The sequence below is a fragment of the Euprymna scolopes genome, chromosome 11 (assembly GCF_053919585.1).
Source record: "Euprymna scolopes isolate OS-2025 chromosome 11, ASM5391958v1, whole genome shotgun sequence".
Classification (NCBI taxonomy): Eukaryota; Metazoa; Mollusca; class Cephalopoda; order Sepiida; family Sepiolidae; genus Euprymna; species Euprymna scolopes.
This window is the reverse complement of record NC_136492.1, coordinates 110,673,691-110,698,687: the sequence shown is the minus strand read 5'-3', so window position 1 is coordinate 110,698,687 and position 24,997 is coordinate 110,673,691. Positions and strand designations below refer to the sequence as shown.

At 35.6% G+C, this 24,997-nt stretch overlaps 2 protein-coding genes across 2 annotated transcripts in view; one reads left to right on the top strand and one right to left on the bottom strand.

Annotated features, from left to right (window-relative positions):
* Window positions 1–1,324: 1,324 nt before the first annotated feature.
* LOC145288073 (uncharacterized) overlaps window positions 1,325–24,997 on the top strand; it is a 136,985-nt gene continuing 113,312 nt past the window's right edge. Inside the window, exons 1-2 of the mRNA XM_080136130.1 lie at window positions 1,325–1,620; window positions 18,102–18,341. Coding sequence (XP_079992256.1) covers window positions 18,147–18,341 — 195 coding nt within the window. The 5' untranslated portion in view covers window positions 1,325–1,620; window positions 18,102–18,146. The remainder of the gene's footprint in view (window positions 1,621–18,101; window positions 18,342–24,997) is intronic.
* Window positions 18,503–24,997, bottom strand: part of LOC145288256 (uncharacterized) — a 45,637-nt gene continuing 39,142 nt past the window's right edge. The window contains exon 3 of the mRNA XM_080136294.1: window positions 18,503–18,598. Coding sequence (XP_079992420.1) covers window positions 18,503–18,598 — 96 coding nt within the window. The remainder of the gene's footprint in view (window positions 18,599–24,997) is intronic.

The window sequence follows — 24,997 nt, the reverse complement described above, 5'->3', positions numbered from 1 at the left end:
AAATAAATAAATAAAATAAATAAATAAATAAAAATAAACAGGCCGGTTCTGTTGGCATGTCTCGACTCATATTTTGTAAAAACGTCTTTTCATATATCTTCGTATAAAGAAGATTAACACGCGTGCATGTTTTGGTGCATCGCTTGTAAGCGCAAACAAATCCTGTTATATATTTATAGGCATGATTATTGGATTGTTTATCTTTTCTGTTTCTGTGGAAGAACAGTTAATAAGCCGATAATTCTCAGTTGGCTGGTTGGTTGTTTTTGCTTTGCGGCTGTCAACCCTTTCCAGGTTATTTAATGCCGAATCCGGTAATTTTGAAGAAATTCTTTTTAATAGAATATATTTGTTTTTTGCAAGTCGGTTTCTATTTAACCCATAGTTGGGACTCTAACAGGTACTACCACTCCGGGTCGGAGTGGACCTGGGAGCAATAGCAATTAAGGGGTTGCTCCACACTCCCCAAAGCCCGCAAGCTGGGGCCTCACCATCGGATATAATTTAAGGTCAGATAATTCTCAGAAAAGGATGGATCGCTATATATATACATATATATATATGTGTGTGTGTGTGTGTGTGTGTGTGTGTGTGCATATGTATATGTATGCATATATATATAAGTATATATGTATGTATGTGTGTGTGTGTATCTATATGTATTATATATATACATTTTCAGTTGAATTAAAGTCGGTCAATTTAGCTCTTATGCGCAGATCATCATATAATGATTAGATCACTCTGACAGACGTTAAACAGCATTTAAAAAATAAATGTTTAAATTTAACAGCATTCATTCCTTGCGGTTAACGGTAGCCGAAGGTCCTTGCTAATGAAGCCAGGGTTCGAATATATCGACTGGTGTTAATCGTGACACCTCCCTCCCTGCACTGATGATTCCCGAAAGAATGAAACAATAGTGTTTGTAGGTATTTTAATAATTATTATAGTAAATATATATATATATATATATATATATATATATATATATATATATATATATATAGAGAGAGAGAGAGAGAGAGAGAGAGAGAGAGAGAGAGAGAGAAAGAGAGAGAGAGAGAGGGGCGGGTGGGTAAAAATTAGTATCTAAAGATAAAAAAATAAAAGAATAAAAAGCAAGAAGAGATAAATAAAAAAAAGATGAAAAAGGAAAAAAAAAAAGAAACAAAAAGATCAACGGGAGGAAGAGGTATGGCGTACTTTTCTGATGTATCACAGGGAGTAAGGGGTGGGGCAATACACACCCTAAAAAGAGAACATATCTAGTTGCCAGCCTTTTGATAGCCCTCCCCCACCCTTTCTCTCTCATCCTCCAACAACCGTACTTTCATTGCTCTTATGCATATATCATATATATATATATACATCAGAAATCCTACAAGACACGCAATTTTAGCGTAAAGAATACCCCTCTCTCTTCTTTCCTCTATCCCTGTATCTCTCTCTTTCTTTTTCTCACTCTTTCACTTGCTACCATTTTAATCGCAGACACGAGCGAACTGTATCGAAGAAGAAAAAAAATTCTATATTGGATTTTAAAGAAAAACGGAAACTTTCAAACTCCAAACAAACAAAACAAAAAACGGATTTGAACAAAAAAAATCGATAAAAAAGGTATTTCTAAGTTACTCGTCCTCGTCCTGTCCGTCGTACTTTTATTCTTTACCCTTTTTTTTTTTTTTTTGCTAATCACCATACCTGTAAATATTACTTTTTTATATACTTATGTAGAATACGGACTATGCTGAAATAATAACATTATTATTAAGAAATCCATTTTTAACTTGTGGAGGGCGTCTTTTCTGTACTTTCATCTAACAATTCAATTAACAAAAGTACTCTAAAAATTTAACTTGAAATCCCAATCTAAAAAGTAGCCAAGCCCGTATTCTGCATATGTAACAAAAATTCAAGTTTATCCACAAAAGGCCACTTTTAATGCGTCATTCATGTTCCACTAAATCAAAGAAAAAAATTGTATTAATTAAAAGCGCCACTATTCTACAAAAGAACTAAACGGTTTGTAATTTATACTTTGGATTAAATATTTTGCATATATTTATTTATTTATTTGGTGCTAGTGCAGAGAGTGATCCGCGCTATTTTTTAAATCGTATTTCCAAGTTTAATTAAAGTTTTTTTTTTTTGTTATTCAATTGTAAGGTTGAAGTATAGAATAGGTACAAAACACCCTCCCCTCCCCATGTTAAGAATGGCTTTTAAAATAATAACGTTATTATTTACGTCCGGATCACTCTCTGCACTAGTACCATTTATTTATTTATTGTTCTCATTTGGTTTCTATTAATATTATTCAGTTTTATTTTAAATATTTATTTTGCAATGTCCATTTGTGATACAGCTGTCATTTGAGTAAATTCGTCCCCGCTTTTTAGATTTGTCCCCAAAGAATATATTATAAAACTGAATATTATTTTTGCTTAGCGTCCCACCGTCCCACTAGTTGAGTTTTAGAGGCAAATATTGAATGGACACGCACGGAAACAAACATGGCGACCAGTGAAAACAATAGGCAATACAAACCCGAATACCCCTAAAATTCAATTTTTTAAAAGCAAGTCTAGCGCACATTGACGATTAATTATTGCTCTTACATTGATACATGAAAAATTCTTTACATAAAAGGGGTGTATGTGTTCTCGTTGAGTGGTTCCAATATGGGGGATCGATTTATTGTATTAAAAACTATGCACACACATAAGCATGCCAAGGAGTTTTCCCGTTAATTTTTACTGTTAATTTAAAAATTGTAAATGTCGAGTGACGAAACTTAAAGATTGCGAGTTAAAAAAAAATCGTTCGGCCAAAACCTTTGTAAATGTCGGCTAGCAAAACCTGAAGATAACCATAAATATGTATACAAAATAATCGGAAAGGGCACATTTCAAGCGAAATTAAAAAAAAAAAAAACTAAATTCGTGAAATTTGGCTTAAAACCTCAAGTGGTTCCAAAATGGGTGATCGCTTTACTATAACGTTGCATTAGAAACTGAGCCCCCCGTACAAATATTTAAGTATTGACTTTTTTGCTCATTTTTTTTTTTTTTTTTTTTTTTATAATTTAGTACTCTTCTACCTACCTGGATAAGTTTTTTTTTTTGCCTTTAACTTATTTTAAAGTGTTTACTTACTTTGAAACAGAAATACTGCCAAATCTGTTGAGTTAGAACGAAAACAATAGCGGTTTTGTTATAGCAATTTGGACCCTCGATAATCACTCAAAAATCGAAAATTAAACAAAATACTGGTAAAACATTATCGCATAATTGGTGGATTTATATACGTATTTTTTTTTTATTTTTGAGCGATTCCCAAGGGTCTAACAAAATCGCCTTTTTTTTTGTTCTAACTGAATAGACGTGACATCACTTTTGTTTGAAAGTAAGTAAACACTTTAAAATAAGTTAAAACAAATAAAACCTATTCACGTAGATAGAAGAGTAACTTAGTTTGTCTTTTATAGCATTTATTGTGTTTTTATTTTTTCCTCTTTTTTGTTTTGTTGGCTATTGTCGAAAATGCCCCCAAATTGTCCTGAAACATAATGGGTGTTGTTTTTTTAATAGTTTGTCGACTATCGTTGATACCAAAGAGCTCTACGTACAGTTCCTTACAAGTAATTGCCATCATCACTGGGTAGCCAATCTTTCTGGCTTGGAGCCAAATCTCAATAACGTTGCGAAAGTGGGTGTCTGAACGCCTTACGGGTTATTAACTCCAAGCAGACTATTTCTCCAGTGAGTTCGACTGTTACGCCAAAACTGAGAAACGCTTTGTAATATCAAGAGCAGAGCATGTACTTTAAAACACCCTCATGTACTCGTTTATATTTCATGCGAAAAATTGATTTATACGATGCGTCACCTTCAGCAAAATATCCTATTGCGTTTATAATATCTGCATATCAATTTCTTTTATACATTTATTTATTAATTCCATTTAGACATCTCTCATCGTAAACAATCTCATCAGATTATATTTATTATATACTAGTAGGAGCGCCCGGCGTTGCCGGTCGTAAAATACGCTTAAATATGATAGTTTAATTTTCGCAGATTTCGTATTTAGAGTCAATTATTTCATATTATATTGTACCCAATATTAAGTCATAATTTCAAAAATTAAAAAAAAAAAAAAATGATTTGAGTGCCATCAGCTAGAATCGAAACTAAAACATAACAAACATAGTTTCAATCATTAAACTATATCAACAAATTAAGCAAAGACTAAAGTTTATTTGTACTCAATCTGGTTGGATTGCAGAAAGGAGTGCGAATTTTATGAAATACAAGCTGGTTTTCATGACAACAATGTTTTTGATAGACAAAATGAAAGCAAGAGCGGTCGGACGGTTCACAGAATTATATATATATGTGTGTGTGTGTGTGTGTGTGTGTACAGTCAACGTATGAGGTTTGAACTAAAGTCGAACACCCATGTGCAGAAGGTAATTTCCTGACATATCATACGATATGAAACTTCCATCAATTCACACTGAGGCAAGCAAGAACACAATTGCGGAAATTTTCTCATTTAATCGAGGGAAAACTCTGGTTTCCATGCTAATCTACATCTATATATTAATAGTCTAGCCGCACTGAAGACTGTGATACAGCGAAACATTCTGTTTGTGAATGACTTTTCGAGTAGAGCACTACTATTGGGTGATGTCTCCTGCAGCTTCTTAGTGGGGCGACGATCAAGTGTTTATATAGACATTTGATATGTCATTTATCAGCGCTTCTTCCGTTGGCTTAATGGTAAGAGCTGAAGACTATCAATTAAATGGTCGAAGGTGCGATTCCTGGCTAGGATTCTTGCCGCACCGAAGAGCTGTGATACAGCGACACAGTCTGTCTGTGAACGACTATATATAAATAGGAATATACAGATCCAATTCTCTTAAATTGGATCTGTATATTCCTAGACTTTAGAATTCCCTCTTTGGCCTCTGCTCTCCTGAGATGCAGAAGTGTAATGTGAACAGACCCTTACAAATTTGGCCCCTTAGTGGCACTGGGCCTTGTTTGAGGTGAAAAAAAAAAAGAAAAAACAGATTTTAAAAAAAAGAAAGAAAATATGTCATTAAATTGACTCCAATAATTTCATTTAAAACTCGTTTCTGTTTCTGTCCACTTTAAATTCTTTCAGTTTATTATTTAAATGTTCTACAAAAATGCTATTTTCGACCTGATTAAGAGATTTCTTTAAAAAGTATTTTATTCTTTAGAAAAAAAAAGTATTTGCAATTGTTTGTTTGATTTAGTTTAAAAAAATCTTTCCTGTCAACAAATTTCCAGTTCGAGAAGAAATATTCAAAAGTTGCAGTTCAACATTTTTGAGATAATGGCCGATTATTCGAATTATTTAAATTCTTCGGACAACTATTCGCATCTTGAGTGTTATTTGCACACATTTCGCTCGATGTAGTCTCCGACCTTCTTTAGGTGTATATTGCCGGAGTCGGTAATTTTTCTGTCGAACTCTGGAATCTGGAATCATAAAATAATAATGATAATAATAAAGAAGAATATAAAAATAAAGATACAATGAATTTGCTATAAAAAACAAAAATATTGTAATCAAAAGAGAGAGAATAAGTTATCAAAATACGTATGGCAATTAAGCTACACCTGACACTCGGTAGCATAAATTACATGCAATTTAACCTACGAAAAAATTCTAAGTAGCTTAATTTTCATATTTTATTGCTTACTCCTTGCTTTACTCATGTATTGAGTACTGTTCAATTAAGTAATTGATTGTTTTATTCCTCGATAACAAGCAATTAAAATAAATTAAAATAAATTAAAATAAATTAAAATAAACTTAACATAATTTAATTTGAAATAACTTTCAGTCTAGATCAATAAAGATAGCAAAAGTAATTACCCCCCCCCCCATCGTGCCTGCATTTGCTAGTTTCCTTGATGGATGTTTAGCTGATTTATCGGTTGCCATTCGTGATGAGTTCCTTAGCTGACCCAGGTGGATGTGCCAACATATTTCCCATTACATGGAAAGGAAGAGTGTTAAGTAAACCTCGTGGGAAGATAAGTAAAGAACACCATCTCGCGTTTCCTACGTGGTGAGATCTCCACATTCTACGTCCGACGACAGATTGGAAGTCATTTTTCTAAGGTTTCACATATTGCCTTTAGATATGTGCACACTCGTTTTTCACACATGCCTCGTTTAGAATGTGGTCTCATCAGCAAATGGACTCATTTCGGATGGAATTCCATCAGGGAAGTCGTTTATAATTATTAGGAGCAATAATGATCCAAGGATCGAGCTCTGGAGTATACTCACATTAATGTCGTGTTGTTTAGATGTACGGTCATTGAGACAATCTGAATTTTTCTCTTATCTAAGAAGGAACTGATTATATTAAATACTAGCTGTATGTACTCGGCGTTGCCCGGGGATCTTTTTACCCGCCCCCTTCTTTTTAAACTTTGTTATGACATCATGTATAACATAATCAGCTGTGACGTCATGTTGACGCCATATATATATATATATATATATATATATATATATATATATAGTGGAATCAAAGGAGATGCAATGTTTACATGATATAAGCAATGGTAAAGTTCGATCTAATATAAATACCAAATATTTATATATATATAGATCTTTTAATCCCAACCAAATAAAAAAAGCTCAATACACAAATAATAGAGAATAGAGCTTATTATAAGAGAAAAGAAATTAAAACTGTAAGTTGAAATTTACAATCAAATTTATTGTTCGACTGAATACTAAAAAAAAAAACAATTTACAAAATGTAATTGGTTTTTGTTTTGTTTTAAATTGTTTGTTTTTTTTAGTATTCAGTCGAACAATAAATTTGATTATAAATTTCAACTTACAGTTTTAATTTCTTTTCTCTTGTGTATATATATATATATATATATATATATATATATATAGAGAGAGAGAGAGAGACAGACAGACAGACAGACAGACAGACGCAGGGGATTATTATAATCAATCCGTATTCAAGTCTGTTTATTTGATTGTTTGTTTGTTCATAATGACGTCATAGTATATATAAATAAAACAGACTTGAATACGGATATATTATAATAATCCTCTGCGTCTGTCTGTCTGTCTGTCTCTCTCTCTCTCTCTCTCATATATATAAGTAGGATGGGTTTATTTATTTACTTTAACGTTTAGGTGCACTTCTTACCTTCTTCTGAGTACTGTCTATCCCCTTTCCTACTTAAAGTTTTCACGGAACAAAATCATAGGTGATTAAAAACCTTTTAGAACTCGAACTTTGAAAGAGGCCATTAAAATAATTTTCTTTCCATTCCTTTCGTTTTTGTTTCCTTTTATATTTTCTCTTCTCTTTAACTTTCAATAATCTTCCTTATTCGTTTGCAATTTTCTTATGGAAAAAAATCATATTTTCCCGCTTTGTTAATCTGATGAAACAGTTACCGAAACGTTACATACAATTAATACCGTTTCTTTTGCCTAAACATATTTTTTAGCATTTTATTATAATACTCATATGTTCACTGCAGTATGGCGGTTAGAAAATACTTTCTTTTGCATTTATATGGGATATAAATCAAACGTACATTCCCTTCTAAACTGGTATCTTCATCTAAACAATTTTCTTGAACCTTTCCCCTTCTAATATTGTTGCATATTTTCATTTTAAAAAAATGTTTGCTTTGTTTTTTAGTTATTATTATTCAATGCACATAATTTCTATTATATGCTGAAAAAAAAAACACTGAGCTGCTTTCCTGCAGACTGCAGCATAGTCGTATTCAAATCTTCTGTTAACAACTACTTGTTGTGAACCGTCCCATAAGTAATCACTTAATTCATTCCATTAATCAATTTCGAGTGGTTTCCTAGCTTTGATGTTGGAAGTTATCCAAAAGTAAATAAAAACAAAGATTATTGTACAGGGTGAACAGAAAGTCCTTGGACCAATTCAAAAGTGGTTTATTAATAGAAACTTACAAAAATATAAATTAAACATGAATGAAAATTATAAGTTAGGAAACCAAGAATAAATTCAAATTATTTATTTTCAATGTGATGTCCCTTCCTTTCGATTAGACGTTCAATTCTCTGTCTGAAGTTACAAACCGAGGCACGCAGCGTTTCCTGAGGTATTTTAGCCCATCCACTCAGAAGAGATGTCTTCAAAGCATCAACACTTGGATGAGCAACAGAACAGATCTTTGCCTCCAACAAAGACCACACCGAAAAATCCATGGGATTCAAATCAGGCGATGCAGGAGGCCACATCTCCTTACTCCAGAATCTTGGAAAATGACGTTGGCACCAGTCCTGAGTTTTTCTGGAGGTGTGGGATGGTGCCCCATCTTGCTGGAAGGTGAAAGGCTGATCTTTGAAGTGTTTCTTCATCTCTTCAAATGCCGGAACCAAAATATCGTTAATGTAGCGATCTGTGTTGATCTTAACCCCCTGCTCCACGAAAATCAGAGGCGACTTCCAAGATTTGGAGACTGCAGCCCACACCATGAGAGAAGACGGCTTTTGTCGGCGGAAAACTATTCTCACGGAATCATCAATGTCTGCTGAAGATTTTGCGTAAACTCTGTCGTTCTGATTGTTAACAGTCGCTTCAATTGTGAAGAGTTTTTCATCAGAAAAAACGATCTCTCGCTCTGCCGTGCCAGCCTTCAGTTCTCCAAGAAGAAGCTTTGCTCTTTCAAGTCTCTTGTGCTTTTGGGCAGGTGTGAGGTACTGTCTCTTTCTCATCTTGTAGGGGGACAACTGGAGATCGTTTTTTTACGATGGTTCTCATCGAGGTCACGCTCACATTCATGTCTTTAGCCATTTGTCTTGCAGATTTCTTCGGGTTCTTCCTTACCCTCTCTTGGACAGCTTTAATCACCTTCTTTGTTCGAGCAGTGCGAGGTCTTCCACTCCTAGGACGATCTTCAGATGTACCAAGTTCCTTAAATCTGTTTACCACATGGTACACAGTGGATTTAGCCACTTTCAAGAGCTTAATAATCTCTGAGTTTGTCCTCCCCGCGCAATGAAGCTGAATTATAGCCTCTCATTTGCTCATTTTTCTGAAAGTTTAAACAAAATTATTTTAATATCTTTGTTGAAAATAATTAGATCAATAGTTAGACTAAATACTTACTTTATTCGAAAAGAGAAAAAGTGATTTTAACAATATTTAATTTTAAAACTAAAAATGGTCCAAGGACTTTCTGTTCACCCTGTATATTTTTTTATTCGCTAACGTACGCCAGATAGCTAGCGACCGCTATTTTGAGGTTCAGGTTATAATGTGTAAGAAATAAACATAATAAATGTGTAAGAAATGTATCGTATACTTTCTGGTATTTAAGTGGTCATTCCCACATCTAATCTTCTTTAAAAGTTTGTTCAGCATGTTAGGATTGAAAGCTTGGTAATAGTTTGCTAACTCCAAGAAACTGTGTAGATATGCAAGATTTTCAGGAACCATCATATCCTTAATTGCAGTGGTTCATTAAGGATCTGACCCCCTGCCGTTTTTATTATCTGTCTCAGATATTTTTCTTTTATGGAGAAAATCACACTTTCTTCTTTTATTTTGAACCTGTAATTCCGTATTTGTGAAAACAATTTGTGTGCGTGTTCACAATGTTGTTCAATACTTTTACTTATTATTAAGATGTAATCGTAAAATCAAGTTCGCTCAGCAGAATGTCCATAACTTGCTGGAAAATTGCTGGCGTGACTTCGACATCAAAAGTAAGCCTTTCAAACTTGTATAATCTTCGAAGTGTATTTACATTTTCCACATATATTTCGGTAAGCATCGCTATGATCGATTTTTGAAAACTATTTCCCTCCATTTATTTTCATAAAAACTGCTTCTGAGTCTGAAAGTGGATAATGATAATCCGTGAGTGCTGCATTCAAATCGGTTAAGAAATCGGCACAAACGCGAATTTCTTTGGATTTGTTTTTTTACATAGACTGTGGGTGGAAGAGTTAATTATTATCCATAAGGTTGAGTGTCACAATAGAAACAAAATGACAGTCTGGCTTACTTTGAAGAAGATATGAATAAATTAAAGGATAATACAAAATAAACTAAAAATAATAAAAAAAAAAACACACACACTCTAGTTTAACATACAATGTGGGTGTGTAGATATTATCGGGAACTGTTCGCCTCCTTTATATTGTACAGTTTCTGTGCATTTTTGACACCGAAGCTTTTAAAATGCTTCACTTGTGTCTTACTTCTTGAGGAGAATCTCGTCTTTGTCTTTGTTAAAGAGAAATGATATCACAGTAAAACATCGGTTACTGGTCAACCATATAATCAGTTTAGAGGTAGACTAGTAACTCCTTCCCTCAATATTGAACTCTTGAAGTGTGTTTTTTTATCCAACCTGTTTGGATTTCAGGGATTGAATGCTGATGCCAAGGTCTACTTTTCTCTTCGTTTTCATTATCATACCTTCTAGAAATCTTCACAACAACCAGCTTTACTATTTCCTATCTTAACATCTCGTCTCGGAACGAACTTTCTCGATGTCCAGTCTTTTATCTTTTGAAAATCTCAAATTCTTGCTCTTTTTGATTCTAATTTAGATTCTTCTATTGATAGCAACGGTTTATATATGGGTGGTTATTTGCCTCTTGTCTGCTTAGACTCTTCTGCGCATTTACATATGGCTTTGCACTTTTTCTTCACAAGGGTCTCCCCATTTCACGCGTACCCAGTCTTGAATTTCATGGATATCCTTTTATCTGTCTTAGATTGTCTTTGCTACATTCTACTTCCTATTCATTCTTTATGCATTGCTCATAGTCTGATAATGACTGCTCAGTTGTTGATGCTATATCAATCAGTATTGATAATTCATTGCACCTTCATCCATTAATCTTCATCTTTGTTTCCGTTGATTTTAATGCTCCTCATTCTGTCTGGTTATCTCACTCTAATCACACAGATCTAGGTGGTGAAACCGTTTTAACTTTTCTTTTTCTCGTGACTCCTCTCAAATTGTCACCTTCTCTACAGACTTTTTTTTTACTTATCAAGGCCCAGAAGCCACTCGGAGATAAGGGTTATTGTGTGTACAGTAATCAATGGGATAGTATCGTAGTAATAGTTAGTATCGGAGATTTGATAAAGTGTCATTACTTAAGGGAGCGGTTCATCAGTAATTTGTTTATGTTGGACTTGAAGATATCCAAGTTGAATTCAGGAGGGAAACAGGCAAGCGGGAGAGAGTTTTACAGGTGTGCAGTTCTAAGAAAGAAGCTTTGTTCATGGAATCTACGTTTTGATTTAGGCACAGATAAAGAGTGGGGAAAATTATTGACAGTGGTTTCAGCTAGACGGGTGTTTTCGTGAAAGATTGGCGAGGGGGGATCAGAGATTGAAGCTCAGACGAGCACTTGCCATGGAAATAACGATAAAACAAAGATAGGCTCGCAACATCTCTTCTGTGAGAGAGAGGTTGCAGGGAAGAGAAAAGGGGCATCCCCCACTAAGCCACGAAGTCTATTTTGTACTCTGTCAAGGCAAAATAGGCTGCTTTTAGCAGCTCCTGCCCAGATGTGGCAGCAGTACTCCATCCTTGGACGTACTTGGCTTTTATATAGATAGAGATTTGCATCTGTAGTGAGATATCTTCTGGAGCGGTAGAAGGATCCCGACATTTTCCCAGCGTCCTTGGCCACAGACTTGATGTATGTGTTCCATTTCAGATCAGGAGTAAAGGTCAAACCCAGAAGCTTATCAAATCATGGGGCCTCCCCTAGACGAGAGCCATCCATTTCAATTGATGCCAGATGGGGATCAGAGCGTTTATGATGTAAAGATAGAAGCTTGGTTTTAGATGCATTAAAGGTAACCAGCCACCTCTTCCCCCATTTCCCTTTCCTGATAATGATGATCATCAATCATCTTTACTTGATCTTTTTCTCACTTCTATTCCTAAATCTTGTTCTATTTCCTCTTCTCTTCTAGTGGGTTCTTCTGATTATGTTGAGATTGATTTTTCTGTTAAATCTTCAATTAATCGTCTCTTCCATAGGAAGACGTTTAACTATAGGTGGACTGAATGGCATGGACTCTGCAGCTTTTTATATGATGTTCCATGGAGTCCTATCTTTGGTTTGCCTCTGGATGCTGCTGCTAAAGAAATTACTGACTAGGCTCGTGTTGGAATTGATACTTTAATTCTTTATCAAAAGTTTCAATCAAAACCTCATTCTCTTCTATGGTTCTCATCTATATGTCATTACCGATCGTAATTATTATTTCAATCAGTATCGTCGGGATAGTTCTGAGGCTACTAGACAATTCTAGCAATGCCCATAAAGCAATTTTTTAGATTAAGTCTAGTTACTCTCAAAGGATTCGTGACTCTATCCCATTTCAAAAGGTTGCCTCTCGTGATTTTTGGCTGAGTGCTTCATAGTATAGTTAATAGTCTGCTATTCTTCCTCTATTTAATAGTCTTCATGTCATTTCATCTTCTAAGGATAAGGCTGATCTCTTTGCTCATCTTTTTGCTGACAATTCTTCTATTGATGATTCTGGTGCGGTTCTTCATGATTTCCTTTTGAGAACTGTTGTGCTTTGATTCTATAATTATGACTCCAAAGATGGTTGCTAGGGTTCTTTCTGATCTTGGTTTAATGCTTATCGTCCCGAGTCAACTCCTGTTCTTGTTCTCAAGAGTTATGCTCCTGAATATTCTTCTATCCTCTTAAAATTACCCAATCCGTGTTTATTAAAATCTTATTTTCCTAAATACTGGTAATCAATTTTGCCCAACTAAGTATCGTCCTGTTAGCCTTTGTTATTAGCAAATTTTTTTTAAAGGTTAGTCATCAGCAAGATTGTTAATTTTCTGGAAAATCTGGGCATCTTTAGTGATGGGTTTCAGTAGGCTTTCGTGGTTTTCATTCAACTGCTGATATTTTAACTGTTGTACCTATTTACTATGCCTCCCCACGGGACAGAGTAAGACACCAGGGTCGTTTTTTAACGTGGAGAAAAGGTACAAAAATAAAAATTGTCTCAGTCGTGAAGGATTTCTCCTCCACCGAAAGAGAACAAGAAATGGAAGTGCAGCATCTGAAGAACAGATGGTATTTATTTGCTCCCCCACCGAGCAAATTAGGCACAAGGCCGATTTTTAATGTGAGGAGTGAAGGGAGGGGGAAAGGGAAAAAGGGGACCAGCTCCCGAGAGGTGGGAAATGGGAGCTGGTTAAAGGTCAGGCATGTGGGGTTGCCCCCACATCTGGTCTTTGCTAGTCATAGCTTGCAGGATCTGCCGGAACAGATGGTATTTATTTGCTCCCCCACTGAGCAAATTAGGCACAAAGCCGTTTTTAATGTGAGGTAAAAACCAGCTCCCCTAAAAGTAGGCAAAAAGGGGGCACTCTGGTTACCAAAAATAATAATTGTCCCAGTATAGAGGGTTTCCCCTCCATTGACTGGTACAAATTATCTTAAGTGCAGTATCTGCCGGAACAGATGGTATTTATTTGCTCCCCCACCAAGCAAATTAGGCACAAGGCCGATTTTTAATGTGAGGAGTGAAGGGAGGGGGAAGGGAAAAAGGGGACCAGCTCCCGAGAGGTGGGAAATGGGAGCTGGTTAAAGGTCAAGCATGTGGGGTTGCCCCCACATCTGGTCTTTGCTAGTCATAGCTAGTCATAGCTTGCAGTATCTGCCGGAACAGATGTTGTTTATTTGCTCCCCCACTGAGCAAATTATGCACAAGGCCGTTTTTAATGTGAGGTAAAAACCAGCTCCCCTAAAAGTAGGCAAAAAGGGGGCACTCTGGTTACCAAACATAATAATTGTCCCAGTATAGAGGGTTTCCCCTCCATTGACTGGTACAAACCATCTTAAGTGCAGCATCTGCCGGAACAGATGGTATTTATTTGCTCCCCCACCGAGCAAATTAGGCACAAGGCCAATTTTTAATGTGAGGAGTGAAGGGAGGGGGAAGGGAAAAAGGGGACCAGCTCCCGAGAGGTGGGAAATGGGAGCTGGTTAAAGGTCAAGCATGTGGGGTTGCCCCCACATCTGGTCTTTGCTAGTCATAGCTAGTCATAGCTTGCAGTATCTGCCGGAACAGATGTTGTTTATTTGTTCCCCCACTGAGCAAATTATGCACAAGGCCGTTTTTAATGTGAGGTAAAAACCAGCTCCCCTAAAAGTAGGCAAAAAGGGGGCACTCTGGTTACCAAAAAATAATAATTGTCCCAGTATAGAGGGTTTCCCCTCCATTGACTGGTACAAATTATCTTAAGTGCAGTATCTGCCGGAACAGATGGTATTTATTTGCTCCCCCACCAAGCAAATTAGGCACAAGGCCGTTTTTAATGTGAGGTAAAAACCAGCTCCCCTAAAAGTAGGCAAAAAGGGGGCACTCTGGTTACCAAAAATAATAATTGTCCCAGTATAGAGGGTTTCCCCTCCATTGACTGGTACAAATCATCTTAAGTGCAGCATCTGCCGGAACAGATGTTGTTTATTTGCTCCCCCACTGAGCAAATTAGGCACAAGGCCGTTTTTAATGTGAGGTAAAAACCAGCTCCCCTAAAAGTAGGCAAAAAGGGGGCACTCTGGTTACCAAAAATAATAATTTTCCCAGTATAGAGGGTTTCCCCTCCATTGACTGGTACAAACCATCTTAAGTGCAGCATCTGCCGGAACAGATGGTATTTATTTGCTCCCCCACCGAGCAAATTAGGCACAAGGCCAATTTTTAATGTGAGGAGTGAAGGGAGGGGGAAGGGAAAAAGGGGACCAGCTCCCGAGAGGTGGGAAATGGGAGCTGGTTAAAAGTCAGGCATGTGGGGTTGCCCCCACATCTGGTCTTTGCTAGTCATAGCTTGCAGTATCTGCCGGAACAGATGGTATTTATTTGCTCCCCCACTGAGCAAATTAGGCACAAGGCCGTTTTTAATGTGAGGTAAAAACCAGCTCCCCTAAAAGTAGGCAAAAAGGGGGCACTCTGGTTACCAAAAATAATAATTGTCCCAGTATAGAGGGTTTCCCCTCCATTGACTGGTACAAATTATCTTAAGTGCAGTATCTGCCGGAACAGATGGTATTTATTTGCTCCCCCACTGAGCAAATTAGGCACAAGGCCGTTTTTAATGTGAGGTAAAAACCAGCTCCCCCAAAAGTAGGCAAAAAGGGGGCACTCTGGTTACCAAAAATAATAATTGTCCCAGTATAGAGGGTTTCCCCTCCATTGACTGGTACAAATTATCTTAAGTGCAGCATCTGCCGGAACAGATACTACACTTTGATCTTGTCCCGAAGGCCAAGTTTGTATTTATTTGCTCCCCCACCGAGCAAATTAGGCACAAGGCCGATTTTTAATGTGAGGAGTGAAGGGAGGGGGAAGGGAAAAAGGGGACCAGCTCCCGAGAGGTGGGAAATGGGAGCTGGTTAATGGTCAGGCATGTGGGGTTGCCCCCACATCTGGTCTTTGCTAGTCATAGCTAGTCATAGCTAGTCATAGCTTGCAGTATCTGCCGAAACAGATACTACATATGGTCTTTGCGAGTCATGCCCCGACCCCCGAGGGGGCCGAAGGGCCAAGTTATTTTAACTGTTGTAATTGAACGGATCTGTCGGTTTATAGATAATTCGGGCGGGGGTAGGGCCATTTCGAATGTGTTTGACAGAGTGTGGCGTTCTGGTCTTCTACATAAACTTCGAGGTTATAGTGTTGGTGGTAAAGTTTTTGACATTATTATGTCTTTTCTTTCTGATTAAATATTGCAAGTAACTTTGGATGGTGTCTTTTCATTCTCTTTCTCTATCAATACTCCTCAGGGTTCTGTTCTAAGCCCAACTCTTTTTTTTTCTCCATATCAATGATCTTTCACGGAGTATTGTTCAGAAAATTAATATCTATGCTGATGATGGCACTCATTATTCTGGTGTTGCTTCTCGTCCATCTCCCTCATATCAGTTGAAATATGCAGCTAATCCACAAGTTGACTTGGGCTCAGTTGTAGATTGTGTTTCGTTTAATCCCGTTAAGACTCGGCTGTTGTCTTTCAATCGTAGGTGTGTTCCCTTTCTTCCAGAAATTCTCCTGGATAGCTCTGCTTTTAAGAAAAAAATCAACTCTGAAACTTCTTAGTCTTTTTCTTCTCATCAAATCTTTCTTGGGGTACATATATTAGATCCATTGCTTTTTCTGATTCTCATAAAGTAGATTCTCTATATCGTTCTAAACACTTTTTTACACTTGATGCTATTTTGTAGCTCTACAAATGTACTATCAGACCATATTTGGAGTATTGTTGTCATATTTGGCTTGATGAATCTCTATCCTATATTCTTGATAAGGTGCAGAAAAGTATCAGCAATTTAATTGGCTTCACTCTATCTTATTCGTCTGTAACCTCCCTCTCTCTCTCTCTCTCTCTCTCTCTCTCTCTCTCTCTCTCTCTCTCTCTCTCACACACACAAACACACACCTGATGTCGTTAGTCTCAGTCTTTTCTATAAAACTATGATGATATGTTTTCTATTTATTCCCTGCTTTGTTTGTTCCGGCTCGTTTGACTCATTTATCTTGTGGTCTCTATCAATTCACTATTTTTATAATTCATTCCAATACAGATTCTTATTCCAGTAACTTCTTTTCAAGAAACGCACGGCCCTGTCGGTGGGGCATTAGAATACGCCGACCGCCCCCCTGCAGAGGGTAAAAGTCCCTCAATGGGGGTCCTAGATATGACCTTAAACTATATCAAGTGGTGAGGCCCCAGCTTGTGGGCTTTGGGGAGTGTGGAGTCACCCTTTAATTACCATTGCTCCCCGGTCCACTCTGACCCGGAGTGGTAGTACCTGTTAGGGTCCCAACTATGGGTTAAATAGAAACCGACGTGAAAACAACAAATATATTCTATTAAAAATATTTTTCTTCAAAATCTTTGGATTCGGCATTAAATAACCCGAAAAGAGTTGATATGCCGTAAAACCAAACCAACCAAACCAAACCAAATCAAACCAAGAAACGCAGGTTTGTGGAACTGTCTTCCTGCTGACTATTTTCCGCCTTATTTTAACGCTGGTCTTGTCAATAGGCATCTCTTGTTTTTGCGATAATCATCTTCGTTCCTGTTAGCTCATTACATTCACGTCTTGTCTGGGGGCGATTTTCATAAATAAATAAATAGACGAAAAGCCGGAAAGTGTACGTTCATTTTTGGAGCTATAATGACAAAGAAAAAGAAAAGCGTTGTAAACAAACGTGTGGACATCGTTTTGATGGTCACAAAAAGATAAGATTACAGTTAGATTCTCTCGAGATTAAAACAGCATCCGTTTATCTTTCTTTCGTCCATAGCACACTCTGCACACAGCACACATAGTTTTGTGATTTTCAAATCGACTTTATAAGTATATGTGCAAATAAGATGTGTATAACTGTGCTTTAGTTTTACATTAATTAACAACAGTCAATCTATAATTCTGTGTTTTTTCGTATTATTTGGATTAATCAGACAACTAAGTGTTATTTTCACGTTTCAGCTTATGTAACCTTTGACATTCTTTCGGTGTACCTCGTCGAACTCCGTAATTATTCTGTTAAACTCCGTAATTATTCTGTTAAACTCCGTAATTATTCTGTTAAACTCCGTAATTATTCTGTGAAGTTCCGTAATTATTCTGTTAAACTTCGTAATTATTCTATCGAACTCTGGAATCTGTATGGAATTTCGAACGAGATCCTTTATTTAATCCATCAGGCATGACTGTGTAGAAGTTATAAGTAATTCGCAATTACAGTCTGAGTATTGCCTACACTGAGAATTGAACTTCCAACCTTCAGAAGAATGTCACTTACAACTAAAATTTACCAAGTACTTTATCCGTTATGCCATGTGTTCTTGCGGACACGGATTTAAAAATCGAATAATCCAAAATAATAGGAATTATCAATCCTCATCTAAAAAAAAATCAGAAACATAATTGTTTTATTTTCTTGATAATTTTTATTGTCCGCTGTGTTTACTGTTCGCTTGTGATTTTTCGATTCTTGTTTTCTTAACCAGGCAATAAAGTAAAGCGATCGTGATTGGCGGAGAAACTGAACAGCCATGTCTGAACCAATCGTAATCGATAACCGGGAGATTAACTTGGACCCTGTTGCCAAGACGGAGTTGCTTCCCGAACGGGAGGTGAAATTTTACCTGACTTTTATGGCAAACGCCGACACGGAACTCGGGGGAATCAACAAAGACCAATTCATGGTGATTGCACGACAAATTGGTTTCAGCAAAATGACAGTCGAGGTAAGCAGAAAAAAAAAATAGAGAAAAAAGGAATCTTACTTTCTTTTGTTGTTTTACCAGGGTACCCAAAAGGTTTTGTCAGGTTGTACAAAGGGCATTTTAAATCATTGTAACTTATTTTATATATATTATTGTTACTTAAACATATCACCATGATTAATTTATACCTTTTTCTTTCCGATTTCGAAAGCATCATTCGGCACTTCTGCAATATACGGACGGCGGTCATTGTTAGGGAGTAATAATTCCAATTTCTTCTTGGACATATAACACGGTAAATAAATAACAAACAAGAATTTTTTCCGAACAGAAAATATTTGAAAGCCAAAACATTTATTGAATAAAAATGTATAAAATATGATTGTAAAAAGATTTATTTAAAAGTCTGGGTAAGAAAATATAAATTTGATAAAACAATTTTGTAATAAAAGCAACATTAGATTTTTATAAAGTAAAATTGTTAGTATTTTTGCTGTTTTTTTTTTTTCGAACAAATAAATAATTCAAATGAAATAATTTTCGAATTAAAGCAAAATTGAAGGGTCATCAACAAATTAATTTAAATGAAACATTTTTTTTTTTAATTAAAGCAACATTGGATTTTTTTCGAAACATTTTTTTAATTGAAGTAAAATTGTGGTACCCGTTGAAGTATCAACGAAAAATCTGCGTAAAAAATATAATTTTGATAAAACAATTGTATAATCAAAGCAACTTTGTATTTTTTTTTCGAACAAATAAATAATTTAAATGAAACATTTTTCAATAATTTTCGATTCGATTTGAGATAAAGTTTCTGAAGAATTTCCCAAAAAGTACGCGTCATCGTCCCCTGTTCTTTGGCCGAGAAGCGCCACCTGGCGACAGTTTAGTGAAACGCACCAAAAAAGATGGCCGCCGTCCATATAATGCAGAAGGGCTCATCATTCACAATTTTCTGAAATATTTTTTCTTTAATTAACAGAAAAAAGGTCATCTTCCATCATGATAAAGCTCGTCCTAACACAGTACTACTGACCAAAGATCTAAGAGAATTTAGTTGGCAAATCTTGTATTAGCTTCCTCGGATGATCACTTATTTGAAGAATTGCAAAACCATTTAGATGGCCTTAGTTTTCAATCACAAGATTGAATATGAGTTAAATTCATTTCACATCAAAACCTAAAGAATTTTACAAGCCATGCATTTATAAGCTCGTTGACAGGTGGAATCATGTTATGGAGAGCAAAGGTTGTTATTGTTATGAATAAAAATTTTCAAAAATACAGTTTTTCATTTTCAAAATGAAATTTTAGATCAGCAAAAACTTTTGCATCGACATATTTTCCTTTCTTTTTCTTTTTTCTCTATATTCCTCTTACTCTTTCTCTTTTTTTTTTTTTTCTATATTCCTCTTACTCTTTCTCTTCTTTTTCTCTGTATTCCTCTTACTCTTTCTCCTCTTCCTCCCTCATTTCGCTCCTCTTTCTTCCATTTCCATATTTCCGCTCTCTCTTTTTTCCATATATTCCTTTCTGTACCTTTCCATTTCTATCTCCCTTTGCTTTTTTCCCTTCTTCATCTTCTTCCCGTACTTATTACCGTCATCGTCCCTATCATTCTTTCTCTCTCTCTTTCTCTCTCTCTCTCTCTCTCTCATTTCCATTCACTATTTCATCCTTTATTCTCTCCATTTTCTTTATCCCCTTCTTTTCCTCTCTTTTCTTTATTTTAAATAGTTATTTTTAATTATTACGACCAAAAATTTGAAAAGAATCAATAAAAATAAAACGAAACTTTACTAAAATATTCAGTAAATCACCTATGAAATTAAATCCGTCAAAATGCCGATTTATTTGATAAACAAGCCAACTATTTTAATAATTTGTTAATAGTTGAAGTAAAATCAGTGATTTCTTTGTGAAACTTTGATATTTAACAGGAATTTTGGAAATGTTTTAACTGTAGAATATAAAGACATTCAAGGCTTTAAAAAGCACTAAACCCGACCTCCACTAGATGAATGGTATGTGTATGAGGCCCTGGGGGTTGTTTTTTTTTTTTTTTTTTTTTTTTGCGACCCAAATTCTAGTGAAGACAAATGGTCATTGATAATGAGAAGTCAGTAATAGGCAGCTGTTGTGATAATGCAAAGTTAAGCTCTGGGGAGATAATTTGTTCAAAAGAGCATGTTCAGAGAGAGAGAGAGACAGAGAGAGAGCGGGGGGAAGAGAGAGTGTGTGTGCGTGTGTGTGTGTGTGTGTGTGAGAGAGAGAGAGAGAAAGTAAATACTCGCAGACAATGCCAGTAGGGTAAGCTGGTATGAAATAAAAAAAAATAGTATCGTTGTTGAATACAACAGTCAGACAAAACCAATACAAGTAATTATATATCGGCGCAACTACACTATAATGGCGAAATTCGGAAAACGAAAAAATCGATTAAAATAAAACAAACACTTTTTTGTGTCAATCTCAACTAAAAGTAATATCTACTTAATTGGCATGTCAGAAGAATTTTAATATTGCCGCATTATTTAAAAAAAAATATGAGCTTTCGATCTTCATTGTAAAAGCCCCTCGCCATATTGTTTTAAGAACACGTGATATAATAACAAGGGAAGTAACTCAATTATTTTTAGAACAAGGCAAGTAACTCATATTTATGATTGTTAAGTTTTAAAAAATTGGCAATAGTTACACGCTATTTACCTCCCCTTGGCTATCACGTTTTTTTTTTTGTTTTTTTTTGTTTTTTTAGCCAAACATTTTATTTTCGCTAATTTTCGTCAACAAATGTTCTCTTTAATAATTTTTTTTGTACCTTATCGTTTTTCATAATTTTTTGGATATATTCATTACTGTACTATGGTAATTAAGTAGAGACGATTGATTTGCCTTGAAATTCAATATTTAAAATTTCGAATTTCACTATTATACTGTAGTTGCACCCATATTTCTAACCAGCTGATTTTTTATTGTTTTCTTTCCCATGTGAAATCTTTACACAGATCATTGTTCCTATGTGGGTTGTAGAATTTCACGTAATTTTTCTCCTCGTGGGCCCCGAGAAAAAAAAATGATGTATTTCTTTCTGTCCGCAGAGAAAAAAACTTCCAAGAGATTCTAAAAGTCGGATTGTATTACAATATCATTAATGGCAACAGAAACATTTATTGAAAGCTTTATAAGCACATGCGAACATCTCAGTTGCAAATGAAACGCTAAAACTAGTCCCGAGTCTGTATTACGTGAAACACCCACGTATGTGTTTTTAACAATTTAAATCATTCGCAAATCATATCTACTATATAAAGAGTATTAAAATTGTTTTAAAATCATTTAAGTATATTTAATACAATATAATATAATATAAAAATAAAAAGTTAAAGTTCAATGGAAATTTTATCATCTTATTTTTATTTTATTTTATACTAGCGGGGATACCCGACGTTGCCCGGATGGAGGATATTGGCACAAGGTAAAAAATAAAAAAAAATAAGAGAGAGAGAGGTGGGATCGAACTCGAAGATTAATTAGTCTTCCTCGCTAACCATTAGGCCAAAGAGGATAGTGAATTCAATGAGTTGGTAACCTTTTAAAACATTTTTCTAACCCTACGCTCTTCACTTTCAGATTTTTTTATTTTTATTATAATCTATTTATATACGTATTTCCATATCCCTTATTTACTGTTTCTATCCCCTCCCCTTCGTTCTCCACTTTCTCTCCTATCTTTCCTAGTTTTTCACTTTTCTATTATTGGCTCTCATTTAATGATCTCGATTATTTCATAGAAACCTATCACTGACTTAGCATGGCCACAGTGGAAACAACCGAATCAACAAAACTGAAGCTTCCTGCTAGGACACTATATATACAAATGTAGGCAAATTCGGGCATATTGTATTAGCTCGAAAATATAGGTTATTTTACCAATTGTCATAAAATTTTAACCCTAGAATCGTATTATAACCTTCAAAAAGCCTGCAAATTATCATGTAGTTTCATCTTATAAAACCAAAGATATGAGTATTTCAATATTATATTTGGCTACGAGTATATGTATATATATATATATATATATATATATATATATATATATATATATATATATATATATATATATATATATATATATAATGGGTTAAGAAATTCCAACGAAAGAAAGATATTTAAATAAGGGAGTAGTCACCAACAATGTGTATTTTTTAACATTATTTTATTATTCCGTGTCTTGGTTTTTCATTCGGAATTATGTTTGGATCAGTGTAATAATGTTTTTAAGTCACTGAAATCGTTTTTACGCGCGTTTCAGACGTTCTGTGATGCGTCCTCGTCAGAAATTATTTTCAAATGTGTTGGAGATGTAAAAATGGCGATTTTCGTAGTTAATTTGAAGTTTTTCCAAGGAGTGGAGGCTTGTAAGTGTTTATTATTCATTGGCATGCTCAATTTTGATTACTCTTTTATTGCTCTTGTCGAGGGAGACCGCTGACCTGGATATCTCTTTCTGCTAATGTTTTTTCTTTTCCTTTAGGGTGAGGTAGTGTGTGTGTGTGTGTGTGTGTGTGTGTGTGTGTGTGTGTGTGTGTGTGTGTGTGTGTGTGTGTGTGTGTGTGTGTGTGTGTGTGTGTGTGTGTGCTCGTGTTTTCTTTTGTTGGTTTGGGAATGTGTATATTGTTTTATAGTATTTTGGGGTTATTTGCTTCCTTAGAAAGGCAACTGTGGTCCGATGTGAGGTCATTACTAATGTGTATGTGTGTGGGGGGGACTAGCTGTTCTGAAATAAGGGTAGGTGTGCTTTCATTCTATTTTGATATTTATTTTTTGGATTCTTGGATTTTAGTATTGTGATTTTTCGTTTTAGTCTTTTCGGGTATTCCTTATATTATGCTTGTTTAGAAAGAGGAGTGTATTTAAAATATGTATAGGGGATTTTTTAATGTTTCTATTTATTTGTCTCCCCATGTGGGTATGGCCAGACCCAGGATCGGTTCCTAGTGTGGGGAAAATTTTGTTCCCCAGAGGGGGGGCATTGGAGGGGGTATAGGTATGGGAGGGGGATGATAGAAGGGATGATAGTTGTTTCAGTCATGAGGGGGTTCTCCTCCACTAACTGAGGAGAGAGCGAGGTGTTGGAACAGATATTATACTATGGTTCTAGGTGTTTCCTAGTGTTGTTGGTTTCGAGGTTAAGTAGGGTTGGTATTGTTCAGTGTGTTGTATTAGAGATAGGGGTGTTATGTCTGTGTGTGGTTGTATGCGCGCACGTGTGTGTATTTTAATGTGTCGGTTCTGATTTATGTGTGGGTGTGTATATGTGTATGGATGTGCAGGCGAGTGTACCTTGCATTTCATGTTTTTGTGTGATGATATTAGGCTCTGTTCAGTTCAGGAGTGAATCTGGTGATGAAGTTTTTTTCCTGTGTAAGTAAATAAAAATAATTGTCTGTTTGGAAGATTGGCATTATTTTGAAGTTGTTTCCACTGCATGTGTGTACGTGTTTTGAAACATAGAAGTGTCTGTTATCTGCAATTTTTATGTTGCTCTTATGTAAGGCCACTCTATTGCTGAAATTTTTGGTGGCGCCTATGTAGGATTTGTTGCATGTTGTGCATCTTAGTGCATATACTACATTTCTGGAGGTGCAATTTAGATCTTTTTTTATTTTGAATGTTTGTGCTGGGTTTTTGAATGTGTATGTGTTACCTTCTATTATTATGTCACATACTCCACATCGCGGTTTGTTGCATTTTGTAACTCTTTTTGTAGTATGTGGGACGAGTTTTGAGGAAGTTAGGATGTGTGTTAAGTTTTTGGGTTGGCGTTTGCTTTTTATTTTTTTTGTTGTTTTAAGTATGTTGTTTAGTTTGTCGTTCTGATTGAGGAGGATAAGGTTTTTTGTTATCTGTGTGAATAGTTCTGGGTTGTTTTTGTTGTGTGTAGAGGCGTATGCTAGAATTTGTTCTTTGTTGTGTTCTTTTGGGGTACTTAGTTACTCTATTGGAATTTTTTCAGCCAGTTCAATACCTTTCTGTATTAGTGGTAGTGGATATCCTCTTTTCCGCAGTGTTATTTGTAGTTCATTCAGTCTAGTTGAACGGAGGTGTCTGTCTGTTACTATGGTGCAAACTCTACGTGCTAGGGAGTAGGGTATTGATTTTAGACAGTTTTTAGGATGGTGGCTTTTGAAGTGGAGGTATTGTTGAGTGTCTGTGGGTTTGTGGTAGATGTCTGTGATTATGTTGTTTTTTTATTGTTACTAGGATGTCTAGGAAAGGTAGTTCTGTGGGGCTTTGTTCTAGTGTGAAGTTTATTTTTGGGTGTAGATTTTGTAGCAAAGTGTGGAATTGATATCCCCCCATGAGGTTCTCCAGAGGATAAAGCAGTGGTCTAGGTATCTTTTCCAAGGTTTTATGAACAGTGTTTATAAATTGTGCCCGTACTTTTGCTCTATCCTTTCATAAAGGGTCTCTTCTTGGAAGACGAGTGTAAGGGTGGCATATGTCGGTGCCATTTTGGTACACATTGCTGTGCCTAGTATTTGGATGTAGTTGTCTTTATTGAATTAGAAGGAGTTGTTATTGAGGATTATGTATATATATATATATATATATATATATATATATATATATATATATGTGTGTGTGTATATATATATATGTGTGTGTGT